Source organism: Sus scrofa, chromosome 15 (assembly GCF_000003025.6).
Source record: "Sus scrofa isolate TJ Tabasco breed Duroc chromosome 15, Sscrofa11.1, whole genome shotgun sequence".
In the NCBI taxonomy this organism is placed as follows: domain Eukaryota; kingdom Metazoa; phylum Chordata; class Mammalia; order Artiodactyla; family Suidae; genus Sus; species Sus scrofa.
In genome coordinates this window covers 87638749-87659425 of record NC_010457.5, presented here as the reverse complement: position 1 = coordinate 87659425, position 20677 = coordinate 87638749, and the positions used below count along the sequence as shown (strand labels likewise).

General features: G+C 36.8%; 1 protein-coding gene across 14 annotated transcripts in view; it reads left to right on the top strand.

Moving 5' to 3' along the window:
• The window catches only part of PDE1A (phosphodiesterase 1A), a 346020-nt gene that overhangs the window by 305643 nt on the left and 19700 nt on the right, over window positions 1-20677 (top strand). For 12 of the 14 annotated variants that reach the window (XR_002339225.1, XR_002339224.1, XM_021075596.1 and 9 more), the window contains 3 exons: window positions 9109-9190; window positions 11996-12116; window positions 13195-13340. Coding sequence is in view for 12 of the 14 variants with exons in the window: in XM_021075596.1 (XP_020931255.1) it covers window positions 9109-9190; window positions 11996-12116; window positions 13195-13340 (349 nt within the window). In the remaining 2 variants the exon portion in view is untranslated. Of the gene's footprint in view, window positions 1-9108; window positions 9191-11995; window positions 12117-13194; window positions 13341-13421; window positions 13533-16914; window positions 17203-20677 lie in introns of those variants that run through there. The other 2 variants (XM_021075591.1, XM_021075588.1) reach the window with 2 other exon arrangements.

Below are 20677 nucleotides of genomic sequence, written 5' to 3'. Positions count from 1 at the left end.
GATCTCAGATGGCACAAGAGAGAGAGAAATAGAGTTTTTAATCTGAAGTTAAAGGTGAAATGCTAGAGTAGAGGTAGCAAAAAGCTTTAATCATCAAAAGGAAAAGGGAGGATATACAACACTTCTGCATGCATCTTTTTGGTTAGAATTTATTTAGACATACATAATTGCAAGGGTGGTTGAGAAATACAGTTCTTAGCTGGGTGAACACATACCTGATTATAAAAATCTAATGTCATGTGACAAAGCAAGCCTGGATATTGTTGATGAAAAATTAATCAATAGTCAATGTAAGAAAGAAATGGAAAATTTTATTTGAGCCAAATTGAGGATTATAACCTAGAGAACTCTGAGAACTATTCCAAAGAGGTTAATGGGAGGCCAGTATGTATGTGATTTTGGCAAAAGGGGTGCGTGCAATCAAGCATACATCTCAATAGAGCTTGCTTCAAGTCACAAGGAACAGAATCCTGATAATGGTTTTAGTGCTTTTCTAAGCGTGGACCAATAATACAAACAGCAATAAATCTTTAAAATGCATACTGTGGAGTTCCTGTGATGGGTCAGCAGTTAACGAACCCAACTAGCATCCACGAGGACATGGATTTGATCCCTGGCCTACTCAGTGGGTTAAGGATCTGGCATTGCCATGACCTATGGTATAGGTTGCAGATGCGGCTTGGATTGGATCCAGCATTGCTGTGTCTGTGGCTTAGGCCAGCGGCTTTAGCTCCCATATGACCCTTAACCTGGAAACCTCTATATGCTGTGGGTGAGGCCCTCAAAAGACAGAATAAATAAATAAATGAAATGCATACCGTGATTCCCTTTATATAAAGTTCAAAAACTGGCAAAATTAATCTGTGGTGATTGAAATCTGAGCAATAGTGCCTGCCCTGGATTCACTAGAAGAGGTTAAGGAAACATTCTGGTGGTGATGGAAGTGTTTTATATATCCTGATTGAATGTTAGTTACACAAATGTGTTCATGATTTATACAGTTAGGATTTGTACATAAATTTTTCCTTGCTTTAATAAAGAATACATCAGAATGAAGGTGCTTCACCGAAGACTTAAAGGACTATATATATAAAAAAAAAAAAAATGTTAAAAAATAACTCTAATAAATCCCAGAAACTCTTGAAAATTGCTATTAGATGTCCAAGTATCATGATTTGTATCATCTTTGTCTTTTATTGACTTAAAACCAGATGAACACTCTGACAAAAATCAAGACTAATGAATTCAGCGAAAGTGAGTCCAGATGTTCTTGAAGTTCACCACCTTGTTCTTGAAGTTCACCACCTTTTTCTTGAATTTTCTAGAAAGGTGACTGATAAATAATAAAGAAGTTCCAGACATGCAGTGATTTTTGACATCTGAAATTCAGAGGAGAGGAACATTGTTTCATGAGGCTATTTATCTCCTCTGCTGTTCTCAGTGCCCAATAAACAGTGACTCAGATATCTGAATATTAGAGATTAAAATATATCCAACACAAAACGTCAGGTCTCAGAATGAATATGACATCATGATGCTTGGAATGTCTTTTTGATCTGTATTTGCCAGAATGTGTTAGAGTAAGGAGGTGTCAGGTTCTTGCTTTGTTTGATGAGACTCTTGATGGGCAATGATAAGCATTTGTGTGACCCCGAAATATTCGAAAATAACAATTTTTGCTTGAATGACCTAAACACATAAGGTAAGATACTTAAAGATCAAAGGAGAGCAAAGTGTATGCGTTAATATGGGCTACTATAAATCAAGCTATCTCTGCTTACATTGCCCCATCTTTTCAACTGTGCAAATCCTCTCAGATCATAATAAGTTAATATAGAGATGATTTTAATAATAGAATAATATTTAATAACAGAATCTTATCTTTTCTCTGGATTTTCAAAAATAAATGACTTTTCTTCCAGTGTTATTGAGATATATTTGGCATACAGCTTTGTATAATTTGAAGGTATAAAGCATAAATCATGATAAGTTAATAAACAAATAAATTAGTAAACACCCATTATCTCATATAGATATAAAATTAAATAGAAAAAACCTTTTCCTTGTGATGAGAACTTTTAGGATTTACTCTCTTAATATCTTTCATATGTAACTTATATAAGTGTTAATTGTATTTATCATGTTGTACATTATATCCCTAGTACTTTTTTATAACTAAAAGTTTGTACTTTTTTCTTGCCTTCATCCAATTGACTTTTAAATTCCCTTCAGAAATATATTTAGCAAAACAGGAGAATGTGGAGTTAAAGGTCAAAATGATTGAGTGTATACTTTTATAACCATGTTTAATAAGCAAAACAAGTTTATCTTCATGAGACACACTAAAATACAACATTGACTCTAACAGGAGTCAATTTTTTTATGCTTTCAGCTAAATGAATCTCTCTACCATTAATTATCTTAGCCATACCATATATTTTAACCCTTTGGATGTAGCTGCAGCAATGAATTTAAAACCTCTTGGTATAAACATTGCTCTGAATGTTTTTGACATAAGCTATTTAACTGGATCTATGTATCTATGCCTATGTCCTAGAAATTGTCAGGACTGCAGTGTTTTCTCCATGTTTTTTTCTTATTCTTGCCAATACTTAGTTACATAACCACTTATAACTATCACTTTGTAGATCCCGCATTGCTGATAAATAACTTCTTGCTATGTATCTAGCCAAGATAAGGGTCTTTTTTTTTTTTAATCTCAGTTGAAAGAGCAGGTTTATAAAGCAATTTGAAAATATATTCCTTCATTCCTGCAACACATACTAAGAATCTGAATTGTGTAATGTGTCATGTGATCTTCTGACTGTCCTAGGGAATTTAAGGCAAATAAGGCAAGGTCTGCCCAGAACATTATCACTTCCCCCAGCTGCAGTAAAAATGTAAGCATTTGTGTTTTTTGGTTAAAGTAAGGATTTGATGTATATTGGGCAAATATAGCAAGTCCAATAATGCATAGTAAGATATAATTGGACTTTGTTGCAACAACCCCAAGTATAAACCCTAGCTTTCTCTCTTCCAGCAGTGGTGGATATGAGCCTTCACCTTCTTAGCTATAAGAAGAAATTAGGAATTCCCGTCCTGGCGCAGTGGAAACGAATCTGACTAGGATCCATGAGGTTGTGGGTTTGATCCCTGGCCTTTCTCAGTGGGTTAAGGATCCGGCATTGCTGTGAGCAGTGGTGTAGTTTGCAGAGGCGGTTCAGATCTGGTGTTACAGTGGCTCTGGTGTAGGCTGGCAGCTACAGTTCTGATTAGACCCCCAGCCAGGGAACCTCCATATGCAGTGGGAGTGACCCTAGAAAAGGCAAAAAGACAAAAAAAAAAAAAACAAAACAGAAGCAATTAATACACATTCTGCCTCCTCCCCAGCTCCCCAGGATGGCTGTGAGGAACAATGTGATAGAATGAATGTGAGAGGTTTCCTTACATATGCAAATGGAACGAATTGGTGTTACTTGTTATCCTCCTTGTCTATTTTAATCTTTATATGTTTCTTACATAAAGAATCAGAGAACCATTGGTTATGGAATATTTTATTTGATAGTCACTTAAAGCCTTTGAAGACTCTGAGCATAATTTTTAGAACGCATTCTCAATACCACCATGAATTTAAAAACCAGCCAGTTAGGGAAGCATTGTTCCTTTTGCTGTGGAGAATATGGCACTAGACTTGAAATTCCTTCAATGAGTTTTAAGCAAAATTAGAGACTGGATATAAATTCAAGAAGTCAAAAAAAGTACTCAAAGGAAAGAGCTAATTTTAGGACTTTCATGAGCAACAATAGAATTTATGTGTGTGCATGTATATGATATATGTCTTTATCTATTTATGTATCTGTGCTTTAGAAGAATCCAGAAGTAGTTTGGTACACATTGACTTCTAAATCAGTTTTTTATTAATTTTTCTGCAAAGTTTATTTTATCAAACAAATGGGCTTAAATAGACATTAAAATTTTTAAAACAATGTTTTTCTGGAAGACAAACTGATTTCTGGATACAAAGCTATTTCCACCATTTTTAAATTGTTATTTTACCCTAAATTGTGTACAGCCAGACTCTATTTTCTTCAACATTGCTAGAAGTAGTACAAAATGCGTTATTTCAAAATAAATCTTATTATCTATAGAAATAAAAATGTACTTAGTACATTCTCAGCCAAGGATCTGTCACTAAAAATCATAGATACAACCAAAAAAATTTATAAACATAAAGAACTATAGCTATGAGCCAGTATAATAATTTAAGATATAAAAAAATTAAAGCTTATAGTTTTAAGAGGCATAAAAGTATTTTAACATTGATTACATAAGGGATACTAATGTTCTGTAAAATATTTCTAACACTCACACTCCAGCAGTTATATGATATTGTAAATTTTACTGAAAGTGAATACATTAGTTATAATAAGCATTAAACATTCAAACAGTTTGGGGGCTTTCTTAGATTTTAGAAAGGTCCATTTTTAGGAGGAATGAAGGAAAGTAATTAGATGGCCTAAATCCCTTAAGTTGTCCAAAGAAGGCCAAACTAATGCATCATCCCCCTTTCACAATTAAATTTCACTGTAGAACTGATGGTCTCTCAAATTCTACCACTGGCCTTACAGTGGCCCCAAGCCTATGGTCAGGAACTTCTTACATGTCTGTTGTTGATGTTGCTTCTGTGATTAAAACTCTTCTCAAGAGTTGTGCACCCCTTCTTATCTTCTTTATTTCTTTAAAACTGTAGAAATTGTTTTGGCTTCAGAGAAAATACAAGAAGAAAAAAAGGAAAAAAGAAAAATGTGTTATTAAATCACTGGATTAGACATTTTGCTGATAGCTATCAAAGCATTTCACAGTGTTAGGAAAGCATGAAAACAGTTACAGGCGTACCTCATTTATTGTGCTTTAATTTTTGTGCTTCATAGATACTGTGTTTTTACAAACAGGTTTGTGGCAATTCTAGTGGCACCATTTTTCCAACAGAATTTGCTTACCTCATGTCTCTGTGTCATATTTTGGTAATTCTCACAGTATCTCATACTCTCATTTTTATTATATGTATTTGTTATGGTGATCTGTGATTAGTGATCTTTAATGTTACTATTGCAGTTGTTTGGGGGTGCCACAAACTGTGCCTATATAAGAAGGCAGACTTAATTGATAAAAGCTGTTTGTGTTCTGACTGTTCACTGACTAGCCATTCGCCTGTCTCTCTCCCTCTCCTTGGGCTTCCCTATTCCCTGAGACAGGACAGTATTGAAATTAAGCCAACTAATAACCCAGAATGGCCTCTAAGTGTTCAAGTGAAAGGAGAATTGTTGTCTCTCACTTTCAGTCAAAAACAAGAAATAATTAATCTTAGTAAAGAAGACATATCAAAAGCTGAGATAGGCTGAAAGCTAGGCCTTTTTTTGCCAAAAATTTAGCCAAGTTGTGAATGCAAAGAAAAACTCTTTAAGGAAATAAAAGTATTACTCCTGTGAATGCATGAATTATAAGAAAGTAAAACAGCCTCATTACTCATATGGGAAAATTTTTATTGGTCTAATTGAAGGTTATACCAGAAACAATATTTCCTTAAACCAACATCTAATCCAGAGGAAGACCCTAATTCCCTCGTCCTATTGAGTTTCTCACACTTACTAGACTACAGTATGGTGTTAACTTTTATATGTACTATAAAACCAAAAACTTATAAAGCTCACTTTATTGCAATGTTTGCTTTATTGTGGTGGTCTGAAACCAAACCCACAATATCTTTAGGTATGTCTGTACTAGGTCTTCATTGTGGCCTTTCAGAAGAAACCCCCCCAAACCCCCAAAGGAATTGCTAAGATAGACATAAACTGTCAGGCCTGAGTACATCTGGCTGCCTTGTGTTTCCAAGACAGTGGAGCCACTTTCTCCACCTCCCTGTAGGCTCATCTCCAAGAAAAGATGTAGAGATTCAAGGGCATAATTAAATAGTTGATTGATTAATTGAGTTTAGTGGCCTAGGGACCTATGATTTTGCTCCAAATACTTGTGTACTCCATGTACCAGAACATATGTGTATTAAGTTAATGATTTTTAAAAGTATATTTTGACCTCCTATGTATAGATAGCATCCTCAAGTGAAAGCTCAAATTCCAAGAAAAATATAAACTGGTTGACTTACACAGCATCTATTTTTTTAATGTCTGATTTTGTCTTGATGAAAAGTAAATGTTTCCTATTCAGGGACAGAGTAAGGAAAATTATTAAGTTTATCAGACTTATATTAAGAGATCCTGACTCTCACTTATATATCTTTCCTTCCTCCTTAGAAGACCTCCCTTGTCCTATTGAATTTCTAATTCCCTTGTAGTCTGGCTCCAGGGCCCCCTACTCCTGTTGTACTCATGGCCTTTATTCACCCTAAAGAATAAATAACACTTTAAAATATTTATAAATAAATTAAATAATTAATACACTTTAGCATTCAATATACTTAGCCGTGGAAATGTAATGTTCTAAATCAGTTGTGGAGTATAAGAAACAAAGATTATAAAATCTCCCATTTCATTTGTAAAATCAACCCTACATATGTCTAGAAATACCTAAATCCTATATGAAAATTCTGCCATCCAGCATTCTATGAAATAGAGCTCATGGAAGGTAAATCATCACAATGCTTTTTTCAGTCCCAAACAATTATTTTCGGGTCAAACAAGAAACTTAAGTTATATAAAACTACATCTATTACAATATTGCCAGCACCTTGACCAATAAAAGCAATCAGTTGTCTCTGCACATATCAATTAAGTATCTCCAATATTACATTTCCCAGGAAGTCTGTATCTTTATTTCTATTTTAATAATCATTATTATTTATATTCTAACATGAAATGTTAATGATATTATTCTTGCACTTTTTCCTTAACATGTTAAAATCAGATCCACATTAGTCTTTAAATCAAGCTTTCATCCAGAATGTCTTATTTCTCTTAGTGTCACCAAAGTCTCCTTTTCATTCAGGTTTGAATCATAAGGCTCATCCTTAACTTACCCAAGCCATCCTCCACACCGCCAACAAATTAATCTTTCAAAAGTAAAATTCCTGTCATGTCACTTCCATCTAGAAAAAAAGAGGGAGAAAAGCTAATGCCTCTCCATTACATGTAAATTAAGTACTAGTCCTTTTTCCTATGGTTTAACACCATCCAGAGTATACATTAGACATCCTGGATGGTGCACAGCTCTGGATTTTTGCTGTTATGAATTATGATTCTTATTATCTAGCATCTAATGACTACTAAATATAAATATTAGGCAGTATCCTTAGGCTTCACATAAATTATCTTAGACAACTTCAGAATTATCCTATTAGGTAGACACTATCATATCCTTAGTCCTAAAACGAGTCAACTGAAATCACCAAGTAAAGAGAGGAGAAGAATTCATTTCAGCAAAAGGTTTGGTATGTCTAAAGTAACAGAGATAGCCCATCAAACAGCAGTGATTCAGTTCTGTGTCTTATGACTCCAAGGTTAATGACACTAATAATTCCCCTCCATCTGTCCCTTAAGCTGAGTATAAATATTAATTCCAATGGAATGGATGTTGTTATTCTCTCAGAGAATGACGAAGGTTGCTGGGAGAGGTCATGGAAATTCTTTCTTTATTTTCTCTAAGTCATGACATAGTAAAACATTCTTGTTTGTAGCTACTTTGCCTACTTCTTTAATGACCAGATCTAGATTTTCCCAAGCAATTCTGATTTCAAACTTTCCACCCCTCATAATCAGAGACATGGTTTAGGAGAAGTGTACCGGAAAACATCATCAATAAAACCTTTAAAGCCACATGTTGTCATGATGTAGCAATCATGATGAAGAGTTGTTAGAAAAAGCAGACAAAGAAAATGGAAGTTCTCAGAAGGTGTTACCTTGTAACATGGGCTCAGCCACAAAGCAAAAGACCAGTCCCTTTGTCCCCTAATTTCAGAACCTGACCATGTATCCTAAGTTGTGGTCTTATGCAAGGCCAGGGTACCCTGTGAGGGTATATAACCAACAGCTTAGGAGAAAATAGAGCCCAAAGCATTCCTTCCAAATGTCCAGATGGACGTTCCCTTGTGGCACAAGGAGTTAAGGATCCTTCATTGCCGCAGCTATAGTGCAGGTTGCAACTGCGGTGCAAGTTTGATCCTTGACCTGGGAACTTCCACTTGCCATGGATGCAGTGGGAAAAAAAAAAAAAAAAAGAAAAAGTCCAGGCAATTGAAGCAATCAGGAACAAGTCAAGTATCCTCTCTCATCTTTCTTTGTGAGTGCATCCCCTTGAATGTAAAGAACCAATATTTGATAAATCTTATCATAATAAAGCATTGCCCAGAGTAGCCACCTTTATTTCAGGAGATGAAAATCTAATTACCTCTTATGATGTTAAACCCAAACAAAAATGGAATTCTTTAACCTTTGTGTTCAGTTAATCTTCAGTCAATAAGATCAGATAATAAAAACTCAGTGACATTTCAATTTTCTCTGAGAAGAATACATTAAATTAAAATTTATGCATACAGAGTGTAAGAATGTTGAAGATATTTCTCATTACTTGCTGTAGGAGATTCAGTAAAACTTGGTTAATAAATAGAAAGATGTTTCAAAATGCTCTTACATTTTTACCTTTAAGAAGTCTAATCATAAAGTCTTGATACTAAAGATCTGCTGATGTACTTGGCATGGAAGAAAAAGAAGAACAGAAAAACCCATGAGCTGGATTGTTAATTAAATTCCAGAGAACACACCAAGATAATTATTTTAGGGTAAATTTAGAAAATACCAAAGAGCAGAGGTTTGCCTCTATATAATCAAGAGGTTTGTAAAACAAGTGCAGAGTCTCCATGTTCTGAAAGTGTTCATGTTTTTTTACCTGTGCAATATGTGCAGTATGTTTTTTACCTGTGCAGTGTGTCCCCAAACGGAGACCATTTTGGTAAAATTAAATAAACTTAGATGAAAGCTTTTGATTTTATAATAATGCTAATTAAGAAATAAAAGATGCAGCTTTTTAGGCTTTTTATCTAAGCTGCTCTTAGTTTCTCCACACCAAGTCTGTGCTAATGGGTTTTCCTTTTTACAGGGAGATAAAGAAGCTGAATTAGGGCTTCCATTTTCCCCGCTTTGTGATCGGAAGTCGACGATGGTGGCCCAGTCTCAAATAGGTAATGCTGAAGACTGGTGGTTGTGGAGAACGGGTGTGTGCCTGTCAGTTTTCATATGGATACATGCTGTTCATCCATGTAAACCTCACTCCATATTCACAATAAATTTGATCTTTAGACTGATCTATATGGTGGTGAATGATGAAAATTTTGAGACAGTCTCAAAATGAATTCAATAAAGCAGTATCAGTAAATAATTGTTATTCTCTTTGTAATCCTTTTACAAAAATAGAAAGCATTCCTGTGCAAAAACAGCATTTTTTGGTTTAGTTGCTGATCATTTTTTTGTAATTTAATCCTTTATATACAGGATAATCCAGTTAAAATATTGATATTAATATCTGTTCTGTTCTTACTAAGTTTGCATAATATGCTTCATATACTAGCTCATATTCTTTCTTTGGGGGGGGGGCGGAATCCTAGTAAATAGAGAAGCAAACAATAGGAAACTTGTAAAATGATATTGCTCCCTGCCACATTTATTCTTTTCATTGATATTTATGTTGGGGGCTTCAAGTCTAGCCCATGATTAAAACATATTATTGCTATGCTGCGTGGCTGAAATATTGATGCTACCTAAGCCAGCATCTTCATTACTGAACTCTATGATCAATAAACATAAGGATCACCACCTTACATCTCTAGTTGCTCTGGCTAGTACCACCTCCGAAAAAGTGGTGAACGGCTATCAGAAAACTTCTTGGCTCACAGCATAATTACACTGTGTTTCTTCTACAGTGACTGTGTCTCGACCTCTTATGTGCAGCCGCTTATTTAAAAAAAAAAGAAAGCTTCTTGGTTTGACATTTCCCCTTTTCCACGCATGTTCCAGCAGTTATTCTAGCTACCATAACACAGGTGCCGCTTGTCATTTAACAGGTGTGACTGTGGCAGGTTAAGGACCTCCTTAGGCAAGCTGAGAAAGATGGAAGTTTCTGAAGCTTGTTGCTCTACTGAAAATCACTTCTACGTTAGTAGAGGTGACACTCATTTGATAGTCTCTAGACCCCAGGCACTTAAAACCATAGACAAAACATGAAATCAACACCCTGGATGGTCGATTAACTTTGATTTAACTTGAAGGCATCATTTAAAAGAGAAAATATTGAAGTTTTTAATTAAAAATGCACCTTAATGTGTGCTATGATTAATCTAGTTACTGGAAATGTGAATTATTTTATCCAGTTTTTGGAAAGATGGGATAATTTTAAAACGTGGATCTTTTGTTTAAAAAGCCCTCCCCTGGTGTTCTTATATCCAGATGGTAATCTGTTGCTTCCAGTCATGTTTAAGACAACAAGCACTTGATTTCCAAAATCACACATTTCCAGGGTATTGGGTGTACACAGAGTTTGTCTCCTCCACCTAAACATAGGTGGCAAATTCTCCTTAAAGATCACGCCCCAGTCTCTGTGTGTCATTTTCTATTTTGATGAGTACTTTAAAAGGTATTTATTCAATCCTGACATCTCAAAGTGTTGGGATTAACGCTGTGTCCCAGAGATGTTAACTGTTCTCTGGTTGATTTGACAGACTACGCCTACACACTGAGAACTAATGCTTTACATCCTGAGACTCAAACAGAAATTTGAAATATTAACATACTGGCAGAAAGTCCTGACTGATATGGTAAGAGAGGAAAAAAGTGGTTGCCTTCCTGTGGCCTGAGAAAAAAATTCCAATTATTTAGTTTCTTTGGAGCTTGGATGTTATTTCTTATTGGTTAATAATGAAATCCAGGGAGTTCCCGCCGTGGCTCAGTGGTTAACAAATCCGACTAGGAACCATGAGGTTGCGGGTTCGATCCCTGGCTTTGCTCAGTGGGTTAAGGATCCAGCGTTGCCGTGAGCTGTGGTGTAGGTTGCAGACGTGGCTCGGATCCCGCGTTGCTGTGGCTCTGGCGTAGGCCGGCGGCTACAGCTCCGATTAGACCCCTAGCCTGGGAACCTCCATATGCCGCGGGAGCGGCCCAAGAAATGGCAAAAAGGCAAAAAGACAAAAAAAAAAAAAAAAAAAATGAAATCCAACAAGTATCTGAAGACCTTTCAGATATGATACTGATCTTTCTCATTAACAGGGAAATATATTCACTCTGATTAGATTTGAAATTATTGTTAACAATAATTTAAGACTGAATATTAAATAGGAAGCCCAATATAGTTGAGTTAGCAAGCTTAAATTGTATCACTTCCACTGCTTAAGAGATTACTTTCAGCTCTCCCTAAACATTGTGTTATTGGATTAAAAATACCTGCAAGAGAGTTCCCATTGTGGTTCAGTGGGTTATGAACCTGACTAATAGTAGTATCCATGAGGATGAGGTTTTGATCCCTGGCCTCACTTAATGGGTTAAGGATCTGGCATTGCCATGAGCTGTGGTGTAGGTTGCAGACGTGGCTTGGATCTGGTGTGGCTGTGGCTCTGGTGCAGACCAGCAGCTGCAGCTCAGATTCAACCCCTAACCTGGAAATTTCCATATGCCACAGGTATGGCACTAAAAAGAAAAAAAAATGCGAGAGCAGGAAAATCTACTTAATACTGTGTAATAACCTATATGGGAAAAGAACCTGAAAAGGGATTTGTGTGACTGATTCACTTTGCTGTACACCTGAAACAAACACAACATTGTAGGTCAATTATACGCCAATAAAATCTTTTTAAAAATAAAGTAATGCAAGGGGTAAGCTGAACCAATACTGTAGTTGAAACTTCATATCAGGGGTGTCAGAATTTCTGCATTATTACTAATTTTAGAATTCAGAAATTTGTTAACACTTGAATATATTTTTGTTTTTGCTTTTGTAGGTTTCATTGATTTTATAGTAGAGCCAACATTTTCTCTTCTGACAGACTCAACAGAGAAAATTATTATTCCTCTTATAGAGGAAGCTTCAAAAACCCAGAATCCTTCCTATGGAGCAAGCAGGTTTGATATTTTCTCTTTTTTTTTGCATTGTTTCCCTTTTACTTACCTTTAGTATTCCTTATGTTAGGCAGGAAATGCTTAGAAGAATTATTAGGTAGTATTGCCACCTAATGGCTATATATCATATTGCATTGCCTTTGAAATTGGGAACTTGAGGTCCACCACACACACACACACACACACACACAAAACAAAAACAAAAACAAAAAGTACTGAGGTGTATAACAGAATCAGATTCAATACTCAGAAGAATAAAATTATTTGAATTTTTATTGAGATGTATGAATTATGTCCTAAGTAGAGTAACGTGGTGGTGGGCAGTTGGGAGAGGGGCATTGCATTGGTTTGCTAACAAATCAATCCCAGCCCACTCGTGTCTAGAAAGATACCTACATTAAAGTTAGCCTTTTAAATGACATGCATACGTGGGATCTGTATAACATGTAGCAGTTAAGTCTATCATATATTCAACTTAAAAATTGCAAGCCAGATTTTTTCCTTGATGAATTTGTTAAGGGATATTATTTAAAACTTGCAGTTGCAGAAGAATCATGCTATATTCTTGCCCATCTGAACACCTAGCTTTTCCTAATAACACACCAACAGGCTCCCTAAACGTTGTCCTAATGAGGAAACCGAGGGAATGTTCTGCCTGAGAAAGATCCAGGATAACCTGGAGATTAAGTGGTGAAGGAGACAGTCACCCCACTTTGAGCTCCAGAATGCTAATGCCCCTGTTGTAATATTCACCAGAGGACCTACCACTAAGGCAGCTCATATCAAGGTTCTGCTGCTCTAAATAGACCCACCCTCATTACACATGTGGGCCCTTATCCACTGCTGTGGAAATCCCAGACAGCCCTGGCCACTCTCCATGAGGAAGGGAGGAGGTGAGCAGCACCAACAATAGGCTCAAAACTGTACCTGAACACCCACCATCCTGCTTCTCCAGCTGGTGTTATAAAGTGTTTCAGGCTTTGCTTCCTCACTCCATAGTCTGCCCTAGGTATTTTCTGGTTTCTTTGGTTACTATTAGCTCAGGCACCTTTATGGGATTACATGTTGCTGATTCCTCTAGACGATCAAATATGAAAGGCACCACGAACGATGGAACCTACTCCCCTGACTACTCCCTTACAAGCGTGGACCTGAAGAGCTTCAAAAACAACCTGGTGGACATCATCCAGCAGAATAAAGAGAGGTGGAAAGAATTAGCCGCTCAAGGTACAGTTATTTATGAAGCCTCACTGCCGTCTCCCTCTGTCCCAACTCCTCTTCTGAGATGTTGAATTTTTTCTCCCCTAGATTTCTTCTTTTATAAAACATGCAAGCCCTTGAAGGTATTTAGAATTTGGCTACCCTTGGACTATTCATAAGAAAATTGGTTTGTCTGTTAAATAAAAAGAAATTCTTCTCTGTTTGGGTTGCAGAAGTATTGATATGGGTAACAATGAGGTGGATGTGAAGGACCATAAAAGGGACAAAAAACTTCACAAAGGAGTTCTCATTGTGGCGCAGTGGTTAACGAATCCGACTAGGAACCATGAGGTTGCGGGTTCGATCCCTGGCCTTGCTCAGTGGGTTAAGGACCCAGCGTTGCCGTGAGCTGTGGTGAAGGTTGCAGACACGGCTCGGATCCCACGTTGCTGCGGCTCTGGCGTAGGCTGGCGGCTACAGCTCTGATTCGACCCCTAGCCTGGGAATCTCCATATGCCGCGGGAGCGGCCCTAGAAAAGGCAAAAAGACAAAAAAAAAAAAAAAAAAAAAACCTTCACATAGCACAATAACTTCCTTCATTTCTAGAGGTGCTTTTGATCCTGTGTTTTAGGTTTTCTAAGAAGCTTTTGTGTTGCATTAGGTATGCAGCACTTAGTGTCAAAGATTTGAGGGTATGCTTTTTTCACTTTTACTGACTTCTTTCCTGACCATTTCACTCACAAGTTGGGAAAACCATGTGTAATCTACTACCAAAGAAAACAAATGGAAGCTAGCTTAGTTATTTCTGACATAATTTTGATTCAAATTAATTGGTCTCTTTGATTTCCAAGGTATGTGAGTTAGTGTCAGTTATCTTTCATGAAGGAAATTAGTTTCCGAATTCCAGATCTGGCCCCTGCCTCCTTTCACCCTGCCTCCTGCTAGCCTCCTCTCATGCTCTATACTCCCTGCACAGTGGCCTTCTGGCAGGTTCTTACCATGCCCCAGGATCTTTGCAATGATTGTTTCTTCATCCAGGAATTTTCTTATTGGAGTTCTCTGCAAGACTGATTCCTTCCTGGCTGGCAGGTCAGCTTTTTATTTTTAATTTGAAAGACACTGTGGAATTTTAGTAACTCATTAATTCTCACGTGGAGTTTTTGAAGTATATACTATTATCCCGATTTTACAGGTAAGGAAACAGGCAGAAGGCACTTATGTGACTTGCCTCAAATCCCACAACTAGTAAGTGGAGGAGCTGGAATTCATTCTTTCTCTCTAAACACAATGCCCTAAAATCCCGTGCTGGGCAGCCCCCAAGGAGGCCCTTCATGACCACTAGGAATAATGTCCTCTGCCTGTTTTTCCCTACTCAAAACCAGTTTAGTTACTTCAAAGTGGTATCACTTGTCCATAATCAGTGGTGTTTATTTATTGCTTTACCTATTATCTGTCTTGCACATGGAAACCTGTTATCCTCAAAAGTAGAGCCATGGTCTGCTATGTTTTCTAGGGTGTCCTTAGCTCCTTGCTCAGTGCTGGACATACACAGATACTCAGTAAATATTTATTTAATTAAATAGTTAATTAATCCTAGATAGTGTTACATTATTCCTCCACCTCTGCTATTAGAAAACAAAAGAAATATTGATCCTAATGCCATCATCCCACTCTGTAACTCATGTTTTCCCAGCACATAAGCTTAGTCAAAAGGAAATAGAGTTTCCCAAATATCTGTGGTTCTACACAGCCATTACAAGGACCACTTCCTAGATGTATAAACTGTGCAGTCACACAGTCCCCCACACTCAGAATGGTCCTGTGCTTAATTAAATACTCTAACATCATCATCTTGTAATTTAGCCATGGGCATCATTTATGTTGGAGAAACCAGGGGGTTTTGCTCTCTTGTCCCATCCCAAATTGAGTTGCCACCTCTGGCAGCAAAGTTGGTTTCTGCTGCCATTCTCAAGCTGGTGTTGGTGGCAGAGGTTGGAAATAGCTGCAGGTTCCTGCTATGCTTACCAGAACCTCCAGAAATTTTTCAAGAATAAATATTCTCAAAGTGTTGTGTTGCCTTGATTGATTTCCAGGGTGATTAAATAGTTGTTCTTGTTAATGTTTTCCAACTTTTTATGCTTGTTTTCTGTGGAAAGGAAACACTCAGCCTATTTACATCACTAAGAGGAAGTCCTCTTTCTCCACATTGGTTTTGGGGAGAATTAAATGAGTTAATTTAGAAGTACCTTAGAAGTACCTAAAATAGTAGCCACTTTACTTGGCTGTTGTTATTATTACTATAATTATTATTTACTGTGCTTTTGCTGTGTGTTCTAGGAATTAGGGACACAGTAAAAAACTAAAGAAACAATAAAACATACCTTCATGAAAGAAGGAATGAGAGTTAGGAGCAGGATTGCAATTTTAAATAAGGTGATTAGGGAAAGGCTTTACTGAGAAAGTGATAGTGTAAAGAAATACATGAACAGTCAGAAAGAGCTATGGTGAGACCTGGGGTAAAGGGTAGGGGAATAAGTTTTCAGACAGAGGTAGTGACCAGCAAAATATCTGGAAGATGGAGTTTGCCTGACGTGCAAGATATAAGAGGAGGCAAGTGAAACAGGGAAATTGGGCAAGTGGGAGTAGTGTAGGCAATGACAGATGGGTATATGATGCCACATCACTGGTTTGGATCCCAAAGAGTTAGGAAACACAATGTATGGTTCTAAAGGAGAAAATAAAATGATCTGAACTGATACTTTAAAAGGTTTACTCTGGCTACGGAATGGAAAATACTATGTTTCAGAGACAAAAAATGGAAACAAGGAGGCCAGAAAGAGACTGTTGTTTATAACTCAGAAACAAAGATGGGGACTTAGTTCAGGTGGTTGTGGTAGAGGGAGAAGTGTCTAAATTGTGGATACATGAACTAGTATCCATGAGTAGAAAAGGATAGCAAAAATAGATTGGATTCTGGATATATCCTGAAAATAGAACTGATAGGATTTGTTAACAGATTAGGTATGGGCTATGAAATCCAGAGAACCATCAATGCCAGAGTTTTTGTTTTCCTACACATTAATTGTGTATGTTTAAATTTCTATAATCATTTTTCAGAACACTTTGGCGTTCTCTAGAAAAGCTGAGGATGCACGTGCATTCCCCAGCAATCTCACTTCTATATTTTTACCTTAGAGAGACTTTATTCATCTGCATCTCAAGACATAAACAAAACATGCACTACAGCATTGTTAACAAGTGCAAAAAAATGTGATAACAGTAAAATGGATTTATAAGCTCTAATGTATTTGTATTATGAAACAGCATAATCTGTTAAGATAAATAAACTTTCACTGTGAACATCAACAGGAATGAAAGACACATATAATATTGAGTAAATCCACCTAGATTGGAACAAAAACCATAAATCAATCCCAGATCTGCTTTCTTTCCCATCTTCTCAAAGAGAATGTGTGCTTGAGAAAAACTAGTTATGTCCCAGAATTAAATCTGGGTGGTCGGTCTGGAATGCACTATGTTTCTTACTATACTGGGTAATTTTCTGATTTGTTTGATATTGATTCAAACCCCAAAATACTAGGCTCAAAGAAGATTAAGAAGTGAGAAAAGGAGGCAACGTGGAAACTGAGACGCTACCAGAACTGCATTGGGCACAAATCACAGCTGTTTAGAACCAGAAGGAAACCTAGAGCTAGCTTAAGGCAAGCTTGAGGTATTAGAATATGTATTAAATTGTTAAAACATACTAGTGTTTTTCAATTTCTTTTTTGTGACTTATTTCCTACATAATTGCTATAGAGTCATAGAATATGTCCATATAATCTCATTCATTAAAGCCTTCTGAGGAGTTTCCATCGTGGCTCAGCAGACCATCATGAGTCTGACTAGTATCCATGAGGACCCAGGTTCGATCCCTGGCCTCGTTCAGTGGGTTAGGGATCTGGTGGTGCCACAAGCTGTGGTGTGCAGGTTGCAAATGCAGCTCAGATCCTGAGTTGCTGTGGCTGTGGTGTAGGGCAGCGGCTACAGCTCTGATTCGACCCCTGGCCTGAGAACTTCCATATGTCATGGGTATGGCCCTTAAAAAGATTAAAAAAAAAAAAAAGGCTTTTGAGACCTGCTTTTGGCTTAGTAGCTCATATGTTCCACTGAAAAGAAGGGGAAACATAGGATTTTGATTAGAATTACTTTGATACCAGTTTGGGAAGAAGTGTCATCTTCTAGTTCTTTTCTCTCCCTCATCTTCCTTTTGGTTTCATAGAAATGAAAACAATTGCACTGAAATAATGAGTCAGACCTTTCCCAACTCCAATCTGAAGGCTACACTTATCCTTCTTGCTACTTGGGGCGAAAACCTCAGTCTGTGACCAGGAAATGAGAAACCTAGATGTTTTCTGGAGGTGTGAATGAGGAAGTACAGTGCTTGACTAAGTATTTTCCAAGAAATTTTGCCCCATATATGGACATGACTTTTGAACCTGAAAACTGAGAGTGTGTGTTTTGTTTCTGAGTACTTCAGCAGCAGTACTTACGTCAATTTGTCCACATGGGCACGGACCACTGTGGCCAGTAAGTGGCAACAAAACCAGATTAGTTAATAGTATGCAGCATCAGCTCGTCAACAAGATAAACAGCTTTTCTAGGAAGGAAGTTTTTGTAGGAATTTCCCTTTTGTAGGGAGGGAAATTAAAAATAAAGTATGATTGTTGAATTAAGGCAATATTACTCAGTTAACATTTGTCAAGTGTTTTCACTACTTTACAGGAAAAAAAGATCAGAGGTTCATCTTTCTTTTAATTTGAATGATTTAAAACTAACTGAATTATGTGATACAAACTGAAATAATTTTAAATTCCTTGAGATTTTCCAGTGTGGTTAATAGTTTTAAAAAATGTTTCAGAGGGAAACTGACACTTTTGAACATAGGTGAATCTGTTTTAAAAACAAACAAACAAAAAAAATGAGACCTCATTCTCTGTTTTGTACCAAGGTCTAAGGCAATCTTAAGACATGTTTAGGAACTTGAATTCAGTTAAATTATTTTTCCTAGAAAATATTTACAGGATCATAAAAACCAGTTAAAAAAAAAAGGAGCGCTATAACATAGTGTAAATAGCCGATTTGTTCTCATTTCCACCCAATGTCTAACTTAGGGAACTTTAGGGACAAATGCAAGAAACTGTTGTTTCACACTCTCCCCTCTGACTCCCACAGATACTCCTGTCCATTTTGGAAGTTCCACAATTTAAATCAGGCTGATTCTTCCTTTTGGTTTCACAGGGTGTGAATAAGCTGCCCCTGGAAAAATGGGAAGTAATCCCATCGGAATGCCACTTTTATCTTCCTCCTTTGCTTCTCAAGGGAAAACCTAGATCGTGTCCTTGGTGTCATATGGAAACAAGGCTGCGTGGGCTTCAGGCTGTATTTCTCAAATTTAGGGCACTTACAGAGCCTTCCTCAGTAAATCTTTATCTTCAGTGCTGATAGATGCTGAAGTATTCACAAGAATAAATAGAGTTGTGAGCCTAAACATCACACCCAAACCAATTATACAGTAGTGCTTTCACAAAAACCTATGTCAATCACTCTGCACTCATCTCATAGAACTTTGTTAGATTTTTTCTTTTTTCTTTTTAGGGTCGCACCTGCGGTATATGGAAGTTCCCTGGCTAGGGGTCGAATCATAGCTGCAGCTACCGGCCTATGCCACAGCCACAGCGATGCCAGATCCAAGCCGTATCTACACCTTATCATTGAAGCTTGTGGTAATGCTGGATCCTTAACCCACTGGGCAAGGTCAGAGATCAAACCCACATCCTCATGGATACTAGTCAGATTCTTAACCTGCTAAGCCACAATGGGAACTCCAGATCTTTTTTTTCCGTATTTGCCAGCAATCCCTATTAGTCCCTAATAGTGCAACTCATTCTTACATCTATTGCTTAGAGAAAATAAAAATAGATTTTTTTAAAAAAACAAAAATATGTCCATGTTACTTTGTATTGAATTACTTTAAAGGTTATGTTTGTAAATATTCATAAAATATTTCAGTTACTCTTTTCCATTACCTTTTTATAAAACATAATGCATTTTACATGATAACTCCTAAACTCCCAGGACTATGAATCTTGAGCATCTTTTGGAGAAAATATATGAATACTTTTTAGATTTCATAAGGGACATGTAAACAGAGGGAAGAAAAGTCTTTCAGAGATTAAAGACTAGAACTGACTCTCATTTTCTCTCTAATTATGGTTTAAAATGTAATTGAGAGTTTAAATGAGATCTTGCTCATAATTTTTAAATCATATTTGAAAGTATTAGTAAATTAAATTATGTATTATATTATACATTTATTTTATTGTTCCTATTCCTAATTTAATCTCTTCAGCTAACATTCTACATTATATTATCAGTGCAGTAAAGCAGGAGTATGCATTTGGTAGAATGGAACATTTGGAAGATCAGAATTATAAAGTTTTAAGAGGTAGTATTCACCAAAATCACTTAACCTTAGAGGACTTAGATAACAGTTCATTCAGTGAGTGTGTACTTGTGTGTTACTCATTCATTCACTCATTTATCATAAGGCATAACTCAGTAGTTTTCAACCCTGGCAACATATCAGCATCATTGGGACTACTTTATTTTTTAAAAGTTCAACATGGTTTATTTTCAGGAACACTTTTGGGCATTTCAACGAATGCAGAGGGCTTGGAGGGGAGAGCAGAAAACTTCACTAGCTCCTTGCCAAGACAAGCCAAGTACAGATTAGGATCTGAGCCAGCTCCATCTTGACAAAGCTGTACTCAGGAGACATCAGTTTGTACCTAGATAAAGCTGCCATTAAAATATCTATGTCTTGGGTCATGTGTCTCTACCATAGAACATTTGTCTTCTCTTCCTGAAAAGTCAGTGGACATTCTTTCTACCTTTATCCTTGTTCTTTCCTCCTCCTTCTTGGGCCCCCTCCTCTACTTATTAAAATCCTACCTATCTTCCAAAACCCCATTAAAATGCCCCCTCCAAGAATCCTATCATTTAGTTTTGTAAGCTGTTTATTTGTACTGCAGTTGGAGTACTTACATTCTGCCTTGCAAGTCTCAAAATGGGAAGATAAAAATATATTCAAAAAGGATGTGCCAAAGTCAGTATTGGGATAGGAAAGGGAGTGAAGGAGATTCAGTATCTGTTTCCAGTTACACATGCCTTAGAGAAATTCTGACGTTCCCTTTTGGAGATGTACTCTACCCAATGAGAACTATTGAATATCATGAGATACTACAACCAAAATGTGTTACACATGCCTAAAACTATGGAGCCTGCCAAAATATTGAGAACTA